This window comes from Trichoderma evansii (assembly GCF_050947405.1).
Source record: "Trichoderma evansii strain SZMC 28006 chromosome Unknown GGI43scaffold_1, whole genome shotgun sequence".
Classification (NCBI taxonomy): Eukaryota; Fungi; Ascomycota; class Sordariomycetes; order Hypocreales; family Hypocreaceae; genus Trichoderma; species Trichoderma evansii.
In genome coordinates this window covers 2,577,426-2,597,324 of record NW_028145205.1, presented here as the reverse complement: position 1 = coordinate 2,597,324, position 19,899 = coordinate 2,577,426, and the positions used below count along the sequence as shown (strand labels likewise).

The 19,899-nt window shown below is 50.6% G+C and overlaps 9 protein-coding genes and 1 non-coding gene across 10 annotated transcripts; 4 read left to right on the top strand and 6 right to left on the bottom strand.

The window, feature by feature from the left end:
• Positions 1 to 180: 180 nt before the first annotated feature.
• On the bottom strand, positions 181 to 1,140 carry GGI43DRAFT_27348 (C-8 sterol isomerase ERG2). The gene is made up of 3 exons (XM_083201119.1): positions 697 to 1,140; positions 593 to 619; positions 181 to 536 (listed from the first exon to the last, which is right to left on the bottom strand). The coding sequence occupies exons 1-3, from the start codon at positions 1,007 to 1,009 to the stop codon at positions 199 to 201; spliced, it is 678 nt and encodes a 225-aa protein (XP_083066457.1). The 5' UTR covers positions 1,010 to 1,140; the 3' UTR covers positions 181 to 198.
• Positions 1,141 to 1,678: 538 nt separating this feature from the next.
• On the bottom strand, positions 1,679 to 4,362 carry GGI43DRAFT_27346 (uncharacterized protein). Its single transcript, XM_083201118.1, has 2 exons — positions 3,387 to 4,362; positions 1,679 to 3,311 (listed from the first exon to the last, which is right to left on the bottom strand). Exons 1-2 carry the CDS (start codon positions 3,898 to 3,900, stop codon positions 1,843 to 1,845), a joined length of 1,983 nt encoding a protein of 660 aa, XP_083066456.1. The 5' UTR covers positions 3,901 to 4,362; the 3' UTR covers positions 1,679 to 1,842.
• A 151-nt stretch (positions 4,363 to 4,513) lies between these two features.
• Positions 4,514 to 6,161, top strand: GGI43DRAFT_391380 (nuclear pore complex component-domain-containing protein). Its single transcript, XM_083204433.1, has 3 exons — positions 4,514 to 4,826; positions 4,934 to 5,249; positions 5,328 to 6,161. The coding sequence occupies exons 2-3, from the start codon at positions 5,020 to 5,022 to the stop codon at positions 5,926 to 5,928; spliced, it is 831 nt and encodes a 276-aa protein (XP_083066455.1). The 5' UTR covers positions 4,514 to 4,826; positions 4,934 to 5,019; the 3' UTR covers positions 5,929 to 6,161.
• Positions 6,162 to 6,379: 218 nt separating this feature from the next.
• On the bottom strand, positions 6,380 to 6,451 carry GGI43DRAFT_t9. Its single transcript has one exon. It is a non-coding gene; the product is annotated as a tRNA-Gly (tRNA).
• GGI43DRAFT_27311 (protein GET4) lies at positions 6,441 to 7,947 on the top strand. Its single transcript, XM_083201114.1, has 2 exons — positions 6,441 to 7,058; positions 7,136 to 7,947. Exons 1-2 carry the CDS (start codon positions 6,721 to 6,723, stop codon positions 7,776 to 7,778), a joined length of 981 nt encoding a protein of 326 aa, XP_083066454.1. The 5' UTR covers positions 6,441 to 6,720; the 3' UTR covers positions 7,779 to 7,947.
• GGI43DRAFT_27307 (uncharacterized protein) lies at positions 7,861 to 8,875 on the bottom strand. Its single transcript, XM_083201112.1, has 3 exons — positions 8,284 to 8,875; positions 8,125 to 8,199; positions 7,861 to 8,044 (listed from the first exon to the last, which is right to left on the bottom strand). Exons 1-3 carry the CDS (start codon positions 8,609 to 8,611, stop codon positions 7,944 to 7,946), a joined length of 504 nt encoding a protein of 167 aa, XP_083066453.1. The 5' UTR covers positions 8,612 to 8,875; the 3' UTR covers positions 7,861 to 7,943.
• A 28-nt stretch (positions 8,876 to 8,903) lies between these two features.
• On the bottom strand, positions 8,904 to 10,317 carry GGI43DRAFT_391375 (UPF0220 family protein). Its single transcript, XM_083204432.1, has 3 exons — positions 9,944 to 10,317; positions 9,438 to 9,796; positions 8,904 to 9,352 (listed from the first exon to the last, which is right to left on the bottom strand). The coding sequence occupies exons 1-3, from the start codon at positions 10,034 to 10,036 to the stop codon at positions 9,289 to 9,291; spliced, it is 516 nt and encodes a 171-aa protein (XP_083066452.1). The 5' UTR covers positions 10,037 to 10,317; the 3' UTR covers positions 8,904 to 9,288.
• A 27-nt stretch (positions 10,318 to 10,344) lies between these two features.
• GGI43DRAFT_391372 (uncharacterized protein) lies at positions 10,345 to 11,084 on the top strand. The gene is made up of 2 exons (XM_083204431.1): positions 10,345 to 10,778; positions 10,830 to 11,084. Exon 1 carries the CDS (start codon positions 10,459 to 10,461, stop codon positions 10,678 to 10,680), a length of 222 nt encoding a protein of 73 aa, XP_083066451.1. The 5' UTR covers positions 10,345 to 10,458; the 3' UTR covers positions 10,681 to 10,778; positions 10,830 to 11,084.
• A 302-nt stretch (positions 11,085 to 11,386) lies between these two features.
• Positions 11,387 to 13,311, top strand: GGI43DRAFT_391369 (uncharacterized protein). The gene has a single exon (XM_083204430.1). It carries the CDS (start codon positions 11,881 to 11,883, stop codon positions 12,913 to 12,915), a length of 1,035 nt encoding a protein of 344 aa, XP_083066450.1. The 5' UTR covers positions 11,387 to 11,880; the 3' UTR covers positions 12,916 to 13,311.
• Positions 13,312 to 13,427: 116 nt separating this feature from the next.
• GGI43DRAFT_391368 (ATP-binding cassette transporter YOR1) lies at positions 13,428 to 18,801 on the bottom strand. Its single transcript, XM_083204429.1, has 3 exons — positions 17,911 to 18,801; positions 16,171 to 17,846; positions 13,428 to 16,099 (listed from the first exon to the last, which is right to left on the bottom strand). Exons 1-3 carry the CDS (start codon positions 18,310 to 18,312, stop codon positions 13,765 to 13,767), a joined length of 4,413 nt encoding a protein of 1,470 aa, XP_083066449.1. The 5' UTR covers positions 18,313 to 18,801; the 3' UTR covers positions 13,428 to 13,764.
• Between the last annotated feature and the right edge of the window lie 1,098 nt (positions 18,802 to 19,899).

Genomic DNA, 19,899 nt, shown 5'->3' with positions numbered 1-19,899 from the left:
ATTCGTACAAGATGTAGCTTACGCTCTTTGGTGGCATGATGAATATGTCCAGTCCACCCATCTCATTTATATATTCTCTTTCTATTTCATCCCTTGTCGTTATTCCAGATTGAACATTATTGGAGTAACATCCTCACTCCTCCTTGTTCCCTACGGAGAGTGATTCTTCCCCCTTCCTTTTACACACTAACCCCTCCTTTACAGCTTGCCCTTGAGGAGATTGCCAATCATCTGCTGACCCGTAATGTACGTCGTCTTCCACAACGTCGGGAAGTCAAGCGTGCTGGTCAAGCCGTCGGCGAAGCCAAAGAAGAGCATGGGCGGGATCCAGCCGCGCGCGTACTCGAGCGCGAAGCAGGCCTCGGGCATCTTGTACTGCTTGACGTCGCCGCGGCGCAGGTGGTGGACGCTTCCCGGGGGGTAGACCTCGGGCTCGTACTCGCCGGGCACGTAGGCCATCTGGGTGCCGGAGAGGATGTGGAAGTAGTCGTCGGCGGTGTGGCGGCCGCTGTGGCCTTCTGTTCCGACGGCGGTGCCTGGAGAGTTGTTGTGTTAGCATTCTTTCTTATATGTTGGAAGGGGGATAACGTACCGAAGATGATGAGATATTCAGTTACACCTACACACGCATAAAGTATTAGCAAATCCGTTATACCTACCGCCACAAGCAGAGATTCAGGTATAAGCAGTACTCACTGGCATGAATGATGTACATGCCACCCATAGCACCGCCCGCATTGTTAAACATCCAGTCCTCCTCGAGATTCACATATCCAGGCACCTTCTCGTTCAGCTCGTCCACGATGTACTTGACAATACCCCTCGTGTTGTTGCCGTGCTGGGCGATTCCCCTCTGCGCGAGATCGTGCAGGTGGTCCGTCTCAAAGATGTAGAACCGGTCCAGGTCCTGGTCGATCACGTACACGACTGATGCCAGCAGCGCCGTTAGGAGGCCTAGGATGGCGAGGAGGCGGCTGATGCCTGGTGGTGAAGGCTCGTTTTGAGGCATGATTTTTATTTATTTTTTTAATACCTGTAGCCTGAGTAAATATAAACAAATATTATTTATTTATATAGTAGGCGGTGGATGGTATGATATGGATTCTATTAGTGGGGAACCCAAGATTGGGAGGGAGCGGCTGATTGGCAATTGAACCAATCAACGAAAGGAGAGTATCCAGCCAAACAAAAGAAGTACGAATCAATTGTACCAGAAGGGTGATATATAACCAATTTCCCACCTACGAGCACCCTTTGATTTGAAATGTTGGGATGTCATCTCGGGCCCCGAGGACTCGTCCAGCTTTCTGCCGGATCTCACCGCTCGGCCGGATCGCCGTGATCCGGGTGGTGCCCATCTTTATTTGGTGGAGAGCCCGAAGGGATTTTGCTCCTTTGGTCGTATTCGTACTCGTGCTGTCTCAGCTTGTAGCTTTCATTTGCATGCCGCCACTACTGCTGTTGCCAGACAATAGCCAACACAGCAGTGACCAATTCCTCTTGCACTTCTTTTAGGCGATATAGATGATAGAGAGACTCTACATCAGGTTCCTTGTGCTGATTTCTTTAAATCTGTAGTTGATTATTTGAATTTTGTCGTTACGAGCACTGGCAGAGGCTCTATAGAAAAAAACGCCTCGACGCCTCCAGATATCTAATTTCCCCTTAAAGCCATACATATCCTTTGTGTACAAGTTCCTCCCTGCGCACCAAAAAGATGAAAAGACAGAGAGCGGCAACTGAAAAAGAAAACTAAACAAACAAAGCAAACTGAATATGGTTCTTTTTTGAATCCTCCACATAACTTGGTTATCATCTCTTCCGTAGCTTTGTTCGCACCCACTACTCCATCTCCGAATCTACCATGGCCTCTGTCTTGTCCGCATCGTCAGCATCGTCATCTGCAAGTGCCATGTTGTCGGCTTCTTCCATTTCCACATCATCCGCAATCGTAGCGTCGCCGTTGGTATCTTTGTCATCACCTTTCGATGCACTGCCGTTGACCTTGGGATTTGAGTCTTCGGCCGCGAGGTTGTCTGAGGCATCAATCATGGCATCATCATTGGCATTGTCATTAGCTGTAGCTGGCTTGGGCTTTTTAATTATAGGAATCACGCCAAGCTCGGCTTCGTGCCCTCTCCAGCGGGTGAGACGCCGTGTTGATCGTCTAATGGCGGCAGCATACGAGCTCACCTCCTCTCCATAGTCGTCTGCGTCGGTAGCCAAGAGGCAGAGGCCGCCTATGCCTCTCTCTCTGAAAACGTTCTTGCCCTTATCGCTATTGATAGGTAAGCTGCGTGGAGTATGGTCCTCGGCATCGCTGTCTTCGAAAGGATCAGCCTGAGCCTGTAGACGCTTGTATGTTCGGACGATGGCACCCTCTTGCCGCCTGAGCTTCCTGCTTTTGTGATGATGTTTTCGGAGACCACGGTCCAGGATGTACTCTACTCTCTGGCTTCTATTCCGCTCAACAGCAAGCTGATGGGCAGTCGGGGGACGGGGCTTTCGGGCGACAACACCGTCGGCTCCATGACGAGCCGGCGAAGAGCCCTCGAAGATCTGATATTTGAGAGGAGCAGACCTGTGCCCGTTAATAGCGGCAATCTTTCTGGCCAGCAACCTAGGCGGAGTCGATCGGTTGCTCTCCATATCAGACTCATGTTTCGAGGGTCTAATTCGAGGCAAGATGGCGGGACCGTCGTCTGCAATCGATGGCCGCGTTTTCCCACGCTTCTCCCGCTCTGTCAAAAACTGATGGTCCATCTCCAAGATGGTCGCACGGATTTTCTGCTTCTCGTGGCCAAATTCGATTTCGACCTCAGGGTCAACGTTTTCTGCAGCTTCCTGTTCCTCGGTCATTTCTTGAAGCTCAGGAACGCCTTGATTGGCAACATCAACCCCATAATCTACACCCGCTCCGAAAGGGTTCTCTTCACATCCTTCCTCGGTAAAATCAGATTCTAGATAGAACCACATTAGCCACAAAAAGGCCTTGGATCTAGACAAGCTAGTGTATTGAGTTTTCATAATGACATCGTGAAACTCGCGATGGGGTGGAAAGTGAAGCTCCGCAACCTTCAACGCCGAGTTGCACATGACAAAGATGAGATTGACAGGATTGGTGCGCGGGATATCGTGTTGCTTAATCTTTTCTAGGGAGTTTGGCTCGTCTCTGTCTTCCGCGCCGCCTTTTAATATGGACTTGAGTCGTGGGGCGTCCTGTAACTGCTTATAGGCGTGAGGGTCTTGCTGTGCTTGCAGAGAAGGGATAGCGTGGTATGTCCGCAGTTGCGCTCGCATCTCGGGAAAGACTATGTGTTAGAATTGTGTTGGTTAGCTTTTGGATGCATATTACGCCACGTTAAACTGGGTAGACGGGAGCTCACAATTGAGTGTGGTGTTCATGCGGCCCATGTTGACCAGCAAGCAGACCATGGCCATGCCTTTGGCAGCTTCTCGGTCATTCATCAGCTTATCCCTGAGCACCTTGCTTGTCTTGGAACTTCGAGCCATGGTGTCGATGTACAAGTCGGCGAAGCACTGCTTCTCCAATTCGGGATCATAGGAGTTGGTGAAGACCTTTTGCTCATTGTCAAAGACGGCCCTGAGAAAGTCGTACTGGATATCCTTGCGCCAAAGGGGCTCTCCGTCCTCCTTCTTCAGATGCCTGATTTTGCCAATCAATGACTGCGCGTCCTTATCCTTGTCTTTGTCCTTTCCTCTGCCTTTGCCCCTGGCGGGCTTTTCAGCGGCCTCGGAAGGCGTCGCAATGATGGTGTTGTCTTCATCGTCAAGATCGGCGCGCGAAGCAAACGACTTGCTTTCCGCTTGAGCAGGAGAGCTCGGCTGCTCTACCTCTACATCAGACGTGCCGTCCACGGAGCTGGGTGAGGCAGCCATGGTGTGGATGCAATTCGGTGCTGACACTGATTACGCTGAGATTGGTTGAGAAAAAAAGAAGTTTAAAGATGGAAATGCGTTGTTCGTTTGCTTCTTCGTCGTTGTGGTGGATGATGGTATTAACGACGCATGGTTCTGATTGCGAAAGTGCAGAAGGATTTGAACTTGGCCGGATAGCGCAAGTCGAATCGTAGAGGCCGATGGTGATGCTGGATGTGGAATGCGGATGGTGGTGATGAGGAGGCCGCGCGGTGGTGAGAGATGAAGGGATGGACGATACGGATGCAAAGTGGGAAAAGGTTGGCGATTGGCGTTTCCACCGACAAGCTAGGTCTACAAGTACTCGGGAGGCAATAAAAGCTGAGGTCAAGCACGAGGCGCACGCACGCGCATCGCTAATAAGGCTAGCAGGATAAGCCAAAATCGCCCTGCGATGGCCGACACGACCGTGGCCTCGCCCTAACTGCGGTTGTGGGAGGCGTACCTGCAATCTACAGGTACACGGGCGCAGTTCCTTGCAGCCAGGTACATGCTACATCTGGCATGCTGTGCTCCTGTACGTTTAGCATCCACGCAGCCAGCGGCGTCTTCAGTGGGCGCGCGCTGGGAGAAGGCCGCTAGACGCAATTGACTGCAATGGGCCCAGCCTTTTTACTGCAGCCAGGCCAGCCACTCAGCGCAGGCCCGTGCATCCCTGCAACTGCCGGGCGGTACCTGGGCTTCCGTGCTGTCCCCGGTCATTTCTTCGCAGTTGCTCTCACGACGTGCCATGCAAACATAAACATCCTCGCAGCGACGGGCATCACAAGCTCATAGGCCGCCCCGGCCACTGCTCCCCCTCCCCGACGCATCTTTTGTACTAACCCATAGGACACTTCAAGACTCATCTTCGAGAGCCTCGCTTTGGCAGCGGGAGCACATCTTTTGTTCGTCCACCACGTCTCCCGTCCCTCGCGCTCAAGTTTTTTTTCTGCCGCCCTTCTTGCGCCTAGCCTCACGAAATCGGCCTAAAGCTTACCAGCAGCCGCATCAGGAAATCGAAAAGATACATTCGTCTTGTTTCACCGCCAGCCGTCATCTTCGCCCACACGTATTATTTCTTCACAGCCCTACAGCACAATGTCCTCGGCTATGGGCAGGGTGAGCACGCCCGTGAAGCAGGTCGCGGCGACCCCAACAGCGAACAGCCCAGGCACATGGAGACATCCTCGACTCCACGAAATCGCCAGGCGCCGCGATGCCTCAAACTTCTCGGAGAAGAATGTGCGGCGGATAATCTATAATATTATCGCCTTGCTGTTGATGTGGTCCGTCCAGCTGCTGGCCAAATTCAAGATTGACGCGCAAATGTGAGATAAACAGGGCAGAGGACCATGAGCGTCCCAGCATGCAATTGGCATATTTTCTAACAAAGGATCATCGATTAGGTTTCCTAAATCGTTTCGACAATACTTCGGCTGGGCATGGTTTCTTGTCCAGCTGGTGCCCTTCATCCAGATTGGCATGGCATGCCTGCCACTTGTCCGTCCTAAGGACGAGCTCTCTGATATCCCATTGACGGCTACCCAGCGGAAGCTGCTGGGTCTCAACCCAACAGTTGTGCAACCAACTCCCGACGCGAAGTTCAGCACCCCGCCTCGATATTCGCGAACGCCGTCCATTGCTGGCTCTGTGGGAAGCAGAGCTAGTTACAACGGCTCTCCTCTTGAAGGACGAGGAAGCCCTGTCCCCTTTTCTCTATCTCAGAGCTTTGCCGGCTCCATCTCCCAATTCTCCCCCAACCCCAAGGGAAGCCCTCTATCGCAGAGTGTTAATGGTACAAGCCAGAGGAGACCTTCTTTTGGATCACCAAGCTCCTTTAGCAGTTCCTTCAATGGCGGCAACTTTGGCGCGAGCACCTCGTCAAATATCTTTCCTGATCCCGCCTCACCAAGCCCATCAGCAGGTAAGAGGACAAGCATTGGGCTCAATAATAAGTGGCTATATGAGAAGGGAAGAAAGTCCTCAGGGAGCACTTGGGTTTATTGATACGAAATAGCATATCTTGGCTTTGGATTCCTCTTTATCAATTGGCATTATTGGGGAGGGAGACGCTGCCGTCTCTTAGGGCTGGACGTATAAAGCAAAATGGCAAGTGTCGTTTTGTGGGCTGGCATGCCTGTAGGCAGCATTGTATAGACCGGCCCGTCTTTATGATAAACGTACGTAACAACAGGTATATGGTAATTAAACAATCTTTTTTACAGCTACATGGCTGCACAGGTTTCCGCTGCCATGATGTGCCTTCAAGGCTAGGGAGCCTTTATTACACACTCGACGAAACCGGATTCGCCATACGCAAATAAATCCAACGGCAATGTGAGTACCACTATGAATAGCCAAAAGAGAGGAAGAAACTTTGCTAATCAAATAAAAAACGGAAGCTGTAATGATAGTTCTTTCACTCAACAACAGGTTAAAATAAAAAAGCAAAAAGAGATGCGCGAACCGGGACTCGAACCCGGGTCGCATGCTTGGGAAGCATGCATGCTAACCGCTACACTATTCGCGCCAATGATGTAATAGGCTTATCGAAAAATCTCTATCCATGCATTATATGATGTATAAACCTTATCGGAATCATAAGTCTGTAGCCACCTAAAGCCGCTCCCACCCTTTGACCCCTCCATCCGTTCACCATAGCTCTCACAAGCCACTTCTCCCCTCTTACAGCTAGACGTTTAGACTATTCGCGGCCTTAACCTCTCTTCTTCCTGTAAACGCCACCTCAAAGAAACCCACTCCAAGCTTCCCCGGAGCTGTGTCTTCAACTCTTCCACCATGGCCAACAAAGTCGACCGCATCGTCGCCCGGCTGCAGGAAAAGATCACCGATGGCGACTTTTACGAAGCGCAGCAGCAGACGCGAGTCGCCGCCTCTCGTTATATCAAGACGCAGAACTGGTCTGCCGCCATCGACATTCTCTACAGTGTCGCGCAGTCACTGCTCAAGGCTCAGCAGGGCGGCAGTGGAGGAGACTTGTGTGTCATGATGTTGGACGTGTATAAGCAGGCTGAGCTGAAGCCTGATGCGACGAGCAAGGGGCGGTTGTTGACGTGTTTGCGACTGTTCGATCCGCTGGAGCCTACGAGGAAGAAGTTTATTACAGAGAGCGTGGGGTGAGTTAATGTTACAGCATTTGAGGTTCCTATATTTCTTGGTGGTGGGCTTCTGACTGACTATGGACTGCTATCAGATGGTCTGCCAAGTTCGGCGAATACCCTGCTGGCGATCCTGAAATACATCATGTTGCCGGTTCACTTTACGCAGAAGAACACGAGACATACGATGCCGAACGACACCTGGTATTGGGAACTAAAGACTCTCCCGAAGTACTAATCAACATGGAGTACGCCTGGTACAAGGAAGGGGACGCCCATATGGCACCACACTTTGCGGCACGAGCCGTACTCCCATATCTCCTCGTTGGCAACGTCCGCGCCGCTACCTCAACCTATCGACTCTTCATCAGCGCTCTCACAAACGACAACCCGGCTCTTGGCGTCCAAGATGTCTCCAGCAACACTTCTGACATTCGAATCTTCCCCAGCTTGCCGCTGCTCAACTTCCTGGGCCTGCTACTCCTGGCCATCCAGCGAGGCGCTCCCGAAGTCTACAAGGGCCTGATTTCCAAGTATGCGTCGCAGATTGACGAGGCGGAGGCATGGGCAGAGCCCCTGGAGATGATTGGCGAGATGTACTTTGGCATACAGAAGCCAAGACAGAGTAATCCTTTGATGGACATGATGAGTGGACTGTTTGGCGGAGGAGCAGCAGCGCCGCCCCAGCAGGCACGACGACCTGGGCTGCAGGCTCCTGCCGCTGAAGGACTTGACTAGACTAAGCTTTCTTTGGGTTTCTTTTCTTCTTTTTGTTCATATCATGGGTTCGGCAGCGACGAATAGGATAAAAATCAGTGATGTATCATAGACACAACCGGCGTAGGAGGATAGAAAGGGAAGAAGCATAAAAAATATTATCAAAACACCAATTCTGTCGTCGTTTCATGGTATGCGTGGCTGTTCTTCTGGCTCGAACATCCAGTTGTCTTCAGCCAAAGCGTTGACCTTGGCTCTATTGCTCTCACGCACAGCTTCGAAAAGGGCTAGAAATGGAAATTAGTCTAGGATTCTACTTGAAGGCAAATCCTGAGAGGAGAAAGCACTAATGCCTTTTGCTACTTACCGTCAGGTTGATCAGCTATGGAGCTGTGACTGATTTGATAATGCCGAATCGCCTCTGCTAGACGCTGTTTCTCCCCTATAGATTCATCATTAGCATCTCTCTTCATATCAAAGCATGAGTAAATAGCAGCATTAAATAGAACATGTCCAAAATCCATACTTTCGTTCTCCTGTTGATACTCCAACGCCTGCAATTCCTCCTCGTCATCTACCACTGGTGTTGGCGGATTCCCAATCTCTACCTCGCCATGTTGGTCTCTCACAACAAGGTCTGATGCCTCAGCCCGCGGTGTCATCTCTGCGTCCAGGCGCACGCTCTCCGCTGGAGAGGCTGAGGGGGCATTAGACCGCCTGATGAAGTGGCTTCGGAAGAGGCTCGTCTTGCTGCTGTTGCTGCCACTGCCACCGCCGCTGGGGACGTTTGCCAGACCGGAGCTTCTGGTGGTGCGTGTCCCATTAAGGGCAGCACTTCGAGTGCGGTCGCTCATATCCCTGTTTTTCTTCTTTCTTTTCCCTTTTTGTTCGTTATCTGGAGTTTATTTACATGTGCAAGTGATAAAAGTGCAAATAACGTGCTGTGCCGTAGTGTTTTTTGAAAATAAATGAAGGGGATGACAATAGACGAAATGAAGAGTTATGAAATGGGATATCAAAAAGTAGTAGGTTGTGTTTATAAAACAAGAAAATACTGTACCAGGCAACTGAAGACACTTACAGGGGCGGCTAGCGCTAGCAGTGACAGCGTTCGCGCGCCTAGCGTGCAGCAATGCTGCCATCAGATGTCTGACAATCCCATGTTACCTATTGACACTGTCGAATCATTGGCTACATGAATAACGGCATCATATGACTAAAGTAAGAGAGATTCACAAATATCAATGCATTGCCGATTTCTTTTCATCGTATAATATAAACATGGCCAAAATTCAAATTGATACAGCAAACTAGTCGTCCCGACTCATACAAGAAAACAAGGGCTCAAATCATCATCAACTACGCTCTGATAAATTGTGCGTGCGTGTTTGTTTGCCAAAAGATGAAAAAAGAAATCCAGACCCTCCCTGAGAGCCCCCAAGTTACGCCCAAGTCCAAAGATATGCGCCGACACTCGCTCCTCCTTCATTTGCGCGCAGCGTAGGTTTTAGTTGAGTTCAGTTCGGTTCAGTTACAGTGAAAGGTTGTAGGAGTACTCGTCCTCCATGTTCTGGCTGATCCATAGAACGACAGAGCTAGACACACACAGACACACACACACACAAAGATTAGCTGATGTCAAATATAGAGTAGGAGCGGGCCAAGAAAGTTTATACATACCTGAAACCCACCAGAGCGTTGCTAACCAGATTCTCAATACCCATGCTCAGAGCTGGCATGCCGACGCCCGGGACGACGAATTTGAGAACAAAAACGGTGACACCTCCGGCCATACCGCCCGCAAGGGCTGCGAATCCCAAGAACAAGACAACACGCGCCTTCCATGCGACACCAGATCCGCTATAGCTGAATGAGTCGGTGCTGAGGCGCTGTTTCTCGACCGAGTTGATGATGAGCATGCCCAGGCTGGAGAAGATGAGCGGCAGCCAGTCGACGAATTTAACGTGGACGTTGGATCCGTTCTTGGCCGACTTGGACCAGACGGCGGAGTCGAGCATAACGTAGAAGGCGATGGAGAACTAGTGAATGGGAAAACGCATACGTCAGCGAGCGGTCCTTTGGCAAAGCGAAAGAGCGTCACGGCATCGAGGCATTTTCAATTGTCGAAGATGGCCCGGTAGAATATTCCTGTATAATCTGAATAAAAGACATGAAGAAAAACTCACCAGAGCTCCGGCGCCGTAGACGCCAGCGTTCCGAGCCCACATGCTGTTCAACCACTCGGGTTTCCTGAACTTCCAAAGGCGCTCTTCCTCCATGGTGTCGGGGTCGGGATGGTAATGGTGTGATTTAAGGGTAGAAAAATATGAAGAGCGAATGTGGCGGATGATCGGGCGCTGAACCGAGACGGAGCTGGCGATAGAATGGAGCGGCGTTGAGAGGATGGCTTGCTGAGGCTTCTTTTGAATGGTGATGACGCTTTTGGAGAAACGCTGGGATCCGGCGGTAGCGCAAGTCTGGGCCTGCGCTGGGCAACGTCAGAGTCACGTGCGTCGCGGCGTCAGCTGGCGGGTGCCATTGTTTGAGGTTGTTTTGAAACGAGATGATGCACGAGAGGAGAGAGGAAAAATAAATCAAGCATCTATATCGCCATTATTTCTCTATTTTCTTATATATATAATATTATGGAAATTATTACCCGGCACTATAGATTCGTTATCCAGCATCTCAGCTGTGGCTAATGTCTCGAATGTACAGCTATTTTCATCTTCTTCTACTACTTGTACTACTTTCTACTGCATTCGCTGCCTCCATTGCCTCTATACCTTCCACCTGCTACTGCTGCTACTTTTTGAGTGTTATTGTTATCTTATGTGTACCTACTCGCTCATACTCTCATCACATCTTAGACGTTTGTGATGCGTTGATGCCCTTGGTGCCCTTTCTCCCTCTAATTCATTAGTCTAGTCTGTTGAGCATCCTATGTCGCAAATCTGTTCCGCCAAGTCCGTACTCTATACTCTATGCGTGTCGAGAACCTGCAGGTCCCTCACTGCTAGACTAAAAGAAGCATCTCAGCATGTGGAGAATTTTCTTGCTTCTCGTACATACAAGCAAAGCCATTCGCTATCGTGATACTTTTGTGGCGCCTGCCAGACCGTTGGTACCTGGGCGTCTCTGCACGTCCTGCGATAGCGCTCCATCGCCTGGATAGCAGAAGCTTATTAAATTACATGTTGCAGTTGGGTGCAAAACTGAAACAGAAAAATTCATAATAGTCATGGCCACAGCTCAAAAAAATCAGCGCAACCTTAATCCTTTGATATCTCTTCCAATGATGTACTGCCTCGTTCTGCTAGTTGCCCCATATCATCAATTCTGGGGATCATTCCCAAGATAGCAGCCGCTAACAACCAAAAAGCCATCCCCACGCACTGTAGGGACCTCCCTGTTACCAGGCCGATACGAGCTTTTTCCCAGTGCGCTGAGGGGCCGTGCCCAGCCTCTCCCGCCGCCCTGCAGCCTGTCATTGGCGCTGCATTCCAGCGCCCGTACAGTGTGCCATGTGCGCTGACTCCAGTAGCGCCGCTAGCATCTCGTAGTGCCCTTGACCAGTAAATACTAGCAGGAGCACAGCACAGCATTTTTACGAGAACGGGGCCTCTCTCCAGCTTTTTGCTAGTTAGGCGGTAGTAATATTGACTGCGTCCGCCCTTGGCCCAAAAGGAGGTGGTCCAAAAACACGCGCAGGACGTTTTCAGTTTCTTCCCCAGCATCACCAAACCCTCGTCAGCGTCGACTCCGCTCTGGGAGTAATTTTTCTTTTTTGGGGGACCCGGCTGTCATTCGTTGCTTTCTCGTCGCATCGCATCGCATCTTGATCGCATTCGTCTATTTTTCTTGACCTGCAACATTCGTTACAGCGGGCTCTTTGCTCCTGCGATACACTCCATCTTCAGCCGCTGTCTCAACGCCAAAACAGAAGCGACGATAATATATAGTCTCAATTTTCATCTCTTTTCCAACAGGGACGCTTCCACTCGAATCGTATCGACTCGACAGCCCTGATTGCGCCTGAAATAGCCAGCATATAATCATCGTTCGTTTACCTGCCATACCTCAGCTTGGTCTCCATTCTTGAGAATCGAAAATCCTCGACAACATGCGGGCTTCCAATCTCTTGTCGACTCTGGCGGCCTTTGCCGTCCTAGCCTCTCCCGTCCTGGCCCAGAAAAAGGGTTCCTCCTCCTCGAGCTCTTCGGTCTCCTCTTCCTCGGTCTCCTCTTCCTCGAGCTCCTCCTCCTCGAGCTCCTCCTCGAGCTCCTCCTCCTCGAGCTCCTCCTCGAGCTCTGCGGCCTCTTCGACTACTCAATCGCCCTCCCAGACCGCCGACGACTCGGGCCCTACTGGTCTCCCCACGCTGACCAAACCAAACGGCGCTATCCCGACATACCCAGCTCCCAGCGTGCCGCCTACCAAAAATGCGCCCTTCATGAAGCACTCCAGCGCGCCAGACGGAACCGTCTTCATTGCTGTTGGCGCCATCCTCGGCGCATTTGGCCTCGGCGTTCTTCTCTGGCGCGTCATCGTCAGCTTCCTGCTTCATCGCTCTGTCCGCCGCGCTGCTCTGGCCCAGCACGAGGCCAACAACAAGACTGGCTTCCCAGCACCTCCTGCGCCGTTCTACAAGTACTCGGATCACGCCTCTCCCGCTGCGCCTTCTAGCGGCCGTGGTGTCCGTCGCACCAACCGAAACACCATGACTCCATCTGCCGCTCCCAGCCAATCCAACCTGTTCTTCTCACCCACAGCCGCCGGTTCCAGCGCTCCAGGCGCTCGCGGCTCTGCTTTCTTGCCTTCTGGATTCTATGCTGCTGGAACTTCATCTCCTGGTGGACAGCAAGGCCCTTCAATTAGCTTGACTAACCTGCGACCTGAATCGACGAGCTATCCCAACGGCTCGAGGAATTCGCTCATGGGCCCATCACCTCCCGACTCGCCTCACTTCTCACCGCGAAGAGACATGAGCAGCAGCTCTGTCAACCTAAACACTCGCCAGCCGGGCCAGCGGGCTCCAAGTGCCTATCTCGAGGACTTGCTTGCCGATGAGCCTGGCAGCCTTCCTCCGCCTCAAATGCCGCGCGACAGAGCCAGTGGCAGCGGCAGCCCTCGAGGCAGCCCCCGCAACCGATACTAATTCTCCAACATTTAATTTAAAATGACCATTCTTATTTTTTTTTTTTTTTGGCGTACTTCTAATCATTGTTATTACTGTTGGTGGTATTACTAGTATACACAGCTGTTCCAGTTTTTGATATCTGTCTTGGAAGACTTGGGTTTATGGCGTCGTTGATGATAGCTTATACGATTTACTCATTTATCTACTTTTATTTCATCTTGTTGGCCTATGATGAGAATTTTGTGAGCAGAGAGCAATTATAGGCTGCAGGGTGTGAGCTCTTGCCTTTCTGTTTACTTGGCCTGTGAGAAACTTTTGTAAAGTTAGGCTTCTTGATTTTGAAGCGCTATTTTTATCTTCCGAGTACATATATTTACGTAGCTTGTGTGTTATGAATTATCGTCTGTTGCAGTATCTTTATGTGCTCTATGAACTTCATTTCTTGAATTCTTTCACCGCGTACTTGATAAAATAGTAGTGGACAGTTGATATTCAAATGAGAAATTACACAATGACGTGGATATTCTTGGTATGTTAGACATGTAACCGCAAGGCGTGTATGATTGATTAAAATCTACTATATATAAAAATTGTACGCCTCTTCGTACTTCTCACTGCCCATTTGCTTGCAGTTCCGCCTTCTAATCCATGCCTCGCCTGTCTATTAAATAAGGAAAAAGTAACATTAAGCCCGTGAAACATATACCAATTTGATCAAACTTTTTAAAGAGCTCAATAATAAGGAAGCACTTTCCATTCCCTAGCTCTTCAAACAGAAAAGAACATCATCCTGTCTGAAAAGAACCAAGGTGTAAGAAAAATATATATAAAGAGAGAGAAGATGTAAAGGGGTATATCGCCATTCCCCTAGGAGCTAGCAGCGGCAGCGGCAGCGGCAGCATCCAACTGGTCCAACTCGGCCTTCGCGTGTTCAATATCCTCTACACGGATACCGCTTCTTTCGCACATGCTTCTAAAGATGCCGCCCTCCATCTTCCACAGCTCCAGAGGTGTGGCCAGCTCGGCGATGCGACCAGCGTCCATGACGCAGATGCGGTCGTAGCCGATGATGGTGCGGAGACGATGAGCGATGCAGAGGAGAGTTTTGCCCTTGAAACCGGTAGCCATGGTACGTTGGATCTTGTCATCCGTCTCCATGTCCACACTGGAAGTAGCCTCGTCACAGACAATAATTTGTGAACCACGGACGAGAGCACGGGCGAGGGCCATGAGCTGACGCTGGCCGAGAGAAAAGTTGAGGCCGTCTTCTTCAACAGTGCTATCAAGATGAATGCGTGAAGGGTCAGTCTTGCGGTCTTCCATATTAGCATCCACAGGCACGAGATCGGCCTGTCGGAGGGCAGACCAAAGCTCCAAATCGGTATGCTCTTGGAAGGGGTCAAGGTTGCTGCGAACAGTGCCCTGGAAGAGAGTAGGATCTTGAGGAATAATTGCAAGGCGTGAACGCAAGTCAAACAGACCAACGGTAGCAGTGTTGATGCCGTCGATGGTGATGGAACCTCCAGAGATCTCGACAAGACGGAATAGAGTGCTCATAATGGAGCTCTTTCCTGCACCAGTACGGCCGACGATACCAATGCGCTCTCCACCCCGGATATGGATGGACAAGCCCTTGAGCACCAGAGGCAAGTTGTCTCGGTAACGCATCTCGACATTGTCAAAGATAATCTCTCCCTTCTCTGGCCAAGACTTGCGAACGTCAATAGTGTGGAGGGGAGCCTCCTCATCAAGTTCATTGCCGTAGTAGCGGAGACGTTCAACAGCGTTCATGCCGTTCTCGACTTCAGCCAATTGACGGATGGAGAACTGGAGCATCTGAACAATAGAGAGAATGTAACTGAGGACTAGACCACCAATGGAAGGATTGACGCTGAATCGCGAAGTAACAACAAGGATTCCAACAGTAAAAACAAGAAGGTTACCAATCAAATCCAGTCGAAGGGACAGCCAGCGTTGATTAGAATATGTTAAGAAATAAGCACTATTCATCTCGTCAATCGACTGGCGGAGATCCTGGATAAATCGGGACTTGAGACCGTAAGCACGAATCGAAGCCACTCCCGAGAGACCCTCACCAAACTTGGCAAAGACTGTGGATCTGAGGACCGATTCGAAACGCTTGACCTCTCGGGCCGACGCGCGGTAGTATGAAGCGGCACCGATGAACAAAAAGTACAGGGGTACAAGAGCAATGGCGAAGTAGTGGAAGTATGCGATGATGAGCGCAAAGATGGCAGTAACCATGCACAGAGTGAAGAAGTACATTCTGATGGCATCCGTAAGATTGTTATCCATGACATCAACATCACGAGAGAAACGGTTCGTAATGCGGCCCAGTGGCGTGGTGTCGAAGAATGACATGGGGGCACGCAAAACTCGGGACATGGCCTCGCGGAGCATGACCTTGCTGGAAGTGGTACCCAGGATGGACAGCATGACGGAGAAGAGGAACATGAGGATGGCTTGCACGGCACCAAGACCGGCGTAGATACCAATGTATTGACCTGTTGTCAATCCAAACTTGTCCGAAGTCCAGTATGAGAGCCACAAGCTGGTCATGATGTTGGCGCCTTGAGAGAGTACAAGGACAAAGATGACAATGGGGGCGTTCATGATAGTACCGGAAGCGCGAACATATGCACCGTATACAGACCAAGGCACACTAGCTTCGGCTCTTTCTTCCTGCTGCATGAGAGCCGCGCCCTTCTTGTTCTTCTTGGCTCTGCGAGCTTCGGCGGTTTCAGTCAGTTCGAGCTGTTTCAGCTTGTCGTCATCTTCGTCATCTTCTTCTTCCTTCTTCTCAACGGCAGTTGTTTCCATCAAGTCCTGGAAGCCCTTGTGATCTCGCATCAGATTATCAAAAGTATCGACGGCTTGGATCTTGCCGGCTTCCATCCAAACGATCCTGTCACAACGAGAAAGAACCCAGAGCTGATGTGTAGCAAGAATACGGCATTTGTCCTTGAGGAGACCCAAAATAGCATTATCAAAGATGTGGCGACCGACGTGAGCATCAACAGCGCTGAGGGGATCATCCATGAGAACGATATCGGCATCAAAGTAGATGGCTCGCGCAATGTTGAGACGCTGCTTTTGACCACCAGAGATTGTGATACCACGCTCACCAATTTCGGTAAGATCTCCATTGGGAAGCATGTCCAGATCAGCTTGAAGAGCACATCTAATTGAAAAGAAAAATTAAAGTTAGCTTCTGAAATAATGGTATCATGTAGCAACAGAGAATAGACTTACGCTTGGATAACTTCTTTGTACCATTCCTTGTTCATGTCCTTGCCAAAGGTAATGTTGTTCTGCAAACTGGTGTTCTGAATCCATGCATATTGAGGGCAGAAGGCTCTGGATGCGCCGAAAATTACGTCGCCTTCCGTCTTGCGCATGTCGCCTGCCAGGGCGGCGAGCAGAGAACTCTTACCACTACCGACAGTACCGATGACAGCAATCAATTCGTTTCGACCAGCCTGTAGGTTGAGATCCTGTAGCTTGAAAGGCTCACGTTCTTCCACCAGGGTGCTAGCGGAATCCTCAGTAGTTGCAGGTTGAGCAGTAGGCTTGGGAGCTTCCATTTTCTTGGATTTCTTGCCTTTGCCAGCAGCGCCTTTGTTGGCCTCCTTAGGGGGTGTCTTTTCCCAGGTAAAGGAGGTGTTAACAAGCTCAATCGCGTGCTCTCCTTCAGGCTTGTGAAGGACATCTTCCTCCTGTTCTTCTTCGAGGAGAAATTGTTCAATTCGCTGAAGGGAAGACCAGGCATCAATCACTTGGCCAAGGACAAGAGGCAGCATGTTGAGGGGAATTCGAAGACCGTTGAAAAGCGCCAGAGAGGAGAAAACCTCCGCGGCTGCCAGACTGTGGTTGGTCAGGGAGTAAGTGATGAAGGACAGCATAGAGGCAAAGATGGGCATGGACATGCTGACAGCATTGATCGCATTACGGATGGCGAGCAAGATCTGGATGGAGTGGATCTCCTTGGAACGAATCTGAGCAAGACGATCGATGAAAGATGACTCCCAGCCAAAGTACTTGACAAATCGGACGGACTGGAGAATTTCCTGAGTAAGTGACACACGTTGGTCGGTAATCTTGTTGATGTTCTTTCTTCGGCGAAAGAGCGACTGCATGGCCCTTGTGATGAGAGGGACACCAATCATCAAGAGGCCAAAGCCAGCCAGGGCACTGTAAGTCAGATTGACCAACAGCAGGACCAGTGTGATGATACAAGAGAGAGGAGAGGTCCAAGTCATGTGCAAGAGAGCTGAGGCCTGATCAACACGGTAGGTATCGACGCTCATCAGATTGGTAATGCGGCCGTTGGCCCAACCCACAGCTTCCTCTTGAGCTCCCTTCTTCCCCTTTTTCTTTTTGCCATCGTCTTTGCCTTTCTTGCCTTTGTCCTGTTCCTCTTGTTCGCTCACCCCCGGCATTATGGCCGCCTTGGTGGCACCAGCCTTGGCACGGCCTGAAATGACCATGGATTTCTCGTAAATCATGCCAATCAAGACTGCACGGGTTTGGCCACCCATCATCATACCTCGGTAGATAAAATGACTGATACACACGCTCTGGACGACCTGCATGAGAGTAACACCAATGGCCAGCCCGACACCGCGACCAATATGAGGAGCAGCAGTGTGGCTAACGTGGGCGACATAGGCGTCGGTTGAAAACTGAATCAAGTAGCGAAGGACGAAAGGCGATAAAACTTGCAAAAAGGCGGCGATGAGCGAACAAAGTCCGCCGATCCAAAATTCCATCGTAAAGCTATCGTGTAAGGCATAAAGCAACGGTCGTTTTGAACCCTGTTCGACTCGTTTCTTGAAGTTCTCTTTCACTCTGGCTGTCATTGGTTCTGCTTGTCTGTCTGGGTTGACGAGCCAGATATCTTGTTTGTCTAGTCGGCGTTTGTACCCAGCCTATAGTTGAACATTAGCTTTCACACAATTTCGACAACGCGATAGTTCTGCATCATAAACTTACAGTCATAAGAGGGTTCATCCATTGGAAAGTGAGTCTGCTGAAGAAACCCGCTTGATATTCTCTAGAGACTATACGCTCCTTGGGAACTTCGGGTATGGGACCCCAGCGCATGGGATTCAGCTTCTTGTACCAGGGCTTTTCCGGATATTGCAATGCGGCAGATGTCGTCACACTGGCATCTGTAGCATAGCTTTTGGTGGCCGCGAGCGGCTCTTTGGGTGTACCATCTTCCTGATCAGACCTGGATTCGATTCTTTCGATATCATCGCCGTGCTTCTCATTCAAGTGAGCCGCATTTCCGCTCTCGGAACCACTGTCGGAAGTGGATTGAATGCTGATAGCGTTGCTGTCTGTAACAGCTTTGGGCGCCTGTATCTCTTTTTCTTCACCGGGGTCTGCCATATCTACGCAGATCTCGGCGTGAAGGCCGAGAGGGACAGTCACTTAGACCAGAACACAGATCTCGCCCAGCAAGGCGAGTGGCGCCTCGGGTTTTCTTCTAAGTCGCTGCTGTGGAGTCTATCGTGGAGAGAGTCTTGGCTTTGTGATATCGTCTAAACGAGATTTAATCTCGGAGAATATGAGTTCAGGCAGCCTGCCTAAATTGGTATTATGGCAGCTATGAAAAAGACGAAGCAAGACAGAGAAGCCCTAACATATGGAACGGCACATCGCAGGCGACAACCCCCCGTAAAGGTAATTTGAAACGAGTCACCACGCAAACAGCAAGCTGATGAGCTGGGGCAACATTCGCTTTAATAGCGAGCGGAGCGACAGCCCGCCATCCATGGTCCAAGTGGATATTGACAACCACCTACGGGAGTAGTTCCCGTTTGTAATACTACTGCACAGACAGGGCTGGCTAGAGCAGGCAAATGAATCCCGTTTCTGGGTACAGTATAACACGTATGGATATCGACGAGCAGGGGGGGAGGGGCACTTACAACTACTAGCACTAGGCAAGCAGGTCGGGGTCTACGAAATCCGATGAACTCGTACAGTAGGCTACCTTGGCTAGTTCGCCATGCGACAGCTATGTTGGTGTGGCGTGGCGTGGGCTATTCCAGCCGAGTGCGAGCTACGAGCTTACCAATAGAACTAAACTTAGTATTAAAAACAATGGACCGGCACATGTACTTTTGCCAATTGGCTACATCATAGACTGAGATATTGGGGATAAAGCATGGCCTGATGGAGCCGCAAAAGGCAATAGTAATAGCACGAGAACTCCGCAGTGTCTGCTCTGCGAGCTATGATGGAGAAAATCTGCAATCCCGCATCCAAGCCAGCTACGTACCTCCAAAGCATTGTTGGCCATGCAAGGTACCTGGTTGCAGCAGCTTCATTGCGCATACAAATATTATGGGGAATTCCGTACAGAGCACGGAGGATTGCTTGTCGTAAATTCAACGATAGCAATCCGGCAAAAGGGGCTCAATGCCGACATCCCGTATGCAGGCCTCACCGTCTAGTCGATAGGGTGACTCACATGGCGATCTGTTCGATAATGCAGCTCGCATTCGTTTCACGCAGCCATCAGGCAGAGAGTGAAAACTTAACCCAACTGCCGCTGTGATTGAGCTGATTGGTGCCGATACGGTACCGGACATTCAGGAGGCTGCCGGAGATAGCACTCGGAGCACTTTTGCCGGTAGAAGGACCACAAAAAAGGCATTTGCTGAATTGCAGCATAGTGACGGATTCTGTAGCCATGCATGGGCTGGATTCCGTACCCGCCAGCCTCTCAGCTTAGTGCCTCTGCGGCTCCTCCAGCTGCTCCAAGAGCTGCTCCAAGAGCTCGACGCCAGTTGGCCGCATCAGTTTGTAAGCATCAGGCGAATCCACTCCGTCGGTGCGGGATTCGTCAATTCCGGCCGGTCGACATAGTGGTTCCTTTGTAGGTCACAGAGCTCGTGGCCATTGTCGCTAGCTCAAAAGCTTTTTTGTTCCTTCCGACTAATTAGGCTTTCTCTTCTTACCGCGCGCGGA